The sequence below is a fragment of the Lipotes vexillifer genome, unplaced genomic scaffold, assembly GCF_000442215.2.
Source record: "Lipotes vexillifer unplaced genomic scaffold, Lipotes_vexillifer_v1.1 scaffold1798, whole genome shotgun sequence".
Lineage (NCBI taxonomy): Eukaryota > Metazoa > Chordata > Mammalia > Artiodactyla > Lipotidae > Lipotes > Lipotes vexillifer.
Window position 1 is genome coordinate 1,125,865 of NW_006789032.1, and position 3,080 is coordinate 1,128,944.

The 3,080-nt window shown below is 63.1% G+C and overlaps 1 protein-coding gene across 1 annotated transcript in view; it reads right to left on the minus strand.

Moving 5' to 3' along the window:
• The window catches only part of OGFR (opioid growth factor receptor), an 8,071-nt gene that overhangs the window by 1,106 nt on the left and 3,885 nt on the right, over nt 1-3,080 (minus strand). The window contains exons 4-6 of the mRNA XM_007462253.1: nt 2,327-2,405; nt 1,485-1,551; nt 693-841 (exon numbers count right to left, since the gene is read on the minus strand). Of these exons, the coding sequence (XP_007462315.1) occupies nt 693-841; nt 1,485-1,551; nt 2,327-2,405 (295 nt within the window). The remainder of the gene's footprint in view (nt 1-692; nt 842-1,484; nt 1,552-2,326; nt 2,406-3,080) is intronic.

Below are 3,080 nucleotides of genomic sequence, written 5' to 3' on the forward strand. Positions count from 1 at the left end.
TTTATCACCCGATTCTATATGTAATAGTTGGCATCTGCTAAGCCCAAACTCCCAGTCCATCCCTCCCCCCCCCCCCCCCCCCCCCCGCCACCCCAAGAGCCTGATGTCCACCAGCAGAGACACTCCAGCCCGTAGGCCAGTCTCTGTCCCCACCTGCTCCCCCTGCAGGGCCCGGGTCCCTGAGAAGACGGCCCGTGAGCCTGGATCATGTAGGTGAGGGATTGTGACTGTCCCCTTGGTCCCATGGAACACCCACCCCCACCTCAGCTGGAAGCGGCCCAGGTGGGGGCCCTCCAGAGGCGGGGGCCTCAGTTACCCACGGGCCAGGGTGGTTGTACCAACAGCAAAGTCATGCTCTGTGCCTCCCCCAAGCCCAGCGCTTCCCAAGGCAGGAGAGGGGAGTGTGCCTGCCACCCCCAGCGGGTGCAAGGCTCAGGGACGCTGTGATGGTGATGGACCCCCCTGACAACCTGACCCATGCCCACGTGGGCAGGAGGGCACAGCCAAGAAGCTTGTGGACTCGCGCGGCATTCTTTAGTTCTCACACCCCTATCAGGTGGGGTCCACCGCTGCTCTGCAAGCAAGGAGGATGCCCAGAGCCTCAGGCACTGGCCCAGCAGGCCTCCTCCCCAACCTGTGACCGGCGGTGCGGACCCCTGAGCTGCCGGGCCCGGGGTGAGGGGCGTCCTCACCAGTTGAGGTTCTGGAAGCGCTTCTGGTAGTTCTGCGCTCGGCACACCCGGCCCGTGTCTCGGTCCTTGAGCTGGATGCCGAAGAAGCCCAGCATGAGCTCATAGGCCTGGACCAACCGCTTCCTGACCTCCGTGGAGCTTTTAAACGCCTGGAAAACGCCCCCCGAGAGCAGCAGGGAGCTCAGGGTGGCGCCAATGCAGTTGTGGGGCCGCACGCCGCCCTCGGTCCCCGATTCAACCTGGGGCTTCGGCTCAGACCCTTAGGGTGAAGTGCCAGGGTGCAGAAGCCCAGAGATGCTCTCTTCACTCTGAGCTGCCGCAAGGTCTCTCCGAGGCCCGAGGTGCTGCTGTAGCCCCAGGAGGAACTCCCTGACCTGAGAGGGGACCTAAGGGACTCCAGAGCTGGGCACGGGGCAGCAAGCACCCACCCTGTCTCCTCGGTGCACCTGCTTGGCCTCTCTCACGGGCTCCTTGGCTCCTGGGGCCCCCTCCCGACCATCCAGGGCATCCCCAATCCAGCCCAAACCAGGGCTGACCAAGGCAGAGCCCAGGCACTCTGACTCTGCTCGTGGCCCCTGCCCTGGACCCCTGCATGTGAGCGATCCTCACCGTCGGATTTCTCTGGAAGCCTGCAAGGAGCACTGAGGGCAGAGGCAAGGACCACTTGGGAGGGAAGATAATTACACGGCTGGGGGGAGGGGCTCCTCTAGCTCCTGTACCCCCAGCAGCTCCTGAAGGGGCATGAGAACCCCTGTGGCCAGCCAGGCCCCTCCCCTGGCCTTTAGAGCTCACCTCGACCTCTTGGAGCGTGAGGGGCTTGGCGTGACAGTTCACTCCTGGCTCCCGCAGGGGAAACAGCCTGTGAAGGAAGAGATGGCACAGGCCCCGTCAGTGGCAGACGTGGGCCACCAGCCACTTGGCACACGTTGGCTGGGCAGCCTGGGGCGGCTCTCCGCTTGCCTCCGGGGGCTGGCTGGACCACACGTGCCACAGGTTCTCACCAGTCAGTAAAGCCAAGGGGCAAGGGTGGGAGAGCTCCAGGGAGGGTGCCCAGGATGAGAGCCCAGGACAGACCCACCTACAGAAGTCCCAGCTCGCCCACTAAGCAGCAAGGGCACCTGCCAGCCGCCCCCCGGGAAGCCCTCCATTCCTTTTCATTTTCACATTCTTCTGTTCCTCCCATCATTAATGCTGTGGAATTATTCCCCGGGGAACCCTGTGTCCCGGGTTGGCCCCCTGCAAGCTGTCCTTAAAGGACACTGCGTTTGTGGGGCAGCATCCGGGGGCACCTCAAGGCACCGTTAGAACCCGCCCCCCGTGGCACAGGGGCTCCGCGGACAGGCTCGGGACAGGCTCATGGGGCCTCCAGCCCGCTGGTTTGCTGCTCTTCCTGTCCCCAAGAGCGGTGTCGGTTCCCAGTGGCAGAGGCTGTTTACAGCTGGAGAACCCAGGAGAACCCAGACTGCAGGACCCGGTCTCCCCTTAGCAGGCCCCGCCAGCAGTGCCGGGCACTGGGCCCTGAGGGCAGTGCGCTGTGCCTGGGAGAGGCGGAGCCAGGCTCCAGCCTGGGGGGCGCCTCAAGCCTCCCCTCCGGAGCCCCGCCCAGCAAGCTCGGCCCCGCCCAGCCTACTCACCACTGGATGTAGGAGTGATTATCCTCCAGGAGGCCGTACTCTTCCTTCCAGTTCTGAAGAATGTCTTCAATGAAACAGCCTGGGAGCCCCACGGGGACAAGTCAGCCAGGGCTCCCGAAAGCCCCTTCCCCCACTGCCCTCCGCTCCTTTCGTGAGGACCTCGGGGCCTGGCAGCTTCAGTCTGTGCACATCACGTGTGATTTTAACCCCACTTTGGCCGACTGCCACTCTGCCACCTGGAAAGCGGACCCTTATTGCTGATGGAGGGCAGACCTGAGTGGGCAGGCCCCATCCGGGAAGGACAAGTGGTCCCAAACCTGCGCCTGTCTTTGCAGCAGGGGGGGCCTCGCCATACCCCACAAAGCACAGGCTGCTGGCCAGAATTCTGCCCTCAAACGGAACCTGCAGCCAAGCCCCACCCTGCAGCCTGGTCTCCCACAGGGCAGCCCGTTTCTGCAAAGGGCCAGAAGGGGAACAGCTGAGGCCACCGGCCTGTGCTGTGGCAGGAAAGCAGCCACAGACAACGCGTAAGTGCAAAAGCATGGGTGGGTTCCAAGGAAACCTCACTATGGACACTGAAATCTGAATCTCATATGATTTTCACACGTCACAAAATGTTATATCTTTTTTTTTTTTTTTTTTTTTTTTTTTTGGGCGATACGTGGGCCTCTCACTGCTGTGGCCTCTCCCGTTGCGGAGCACAGGCTCCGGACGCGCAGGCTCAGCAGCCATGGCTCACGGGCCCAGCCGCTCC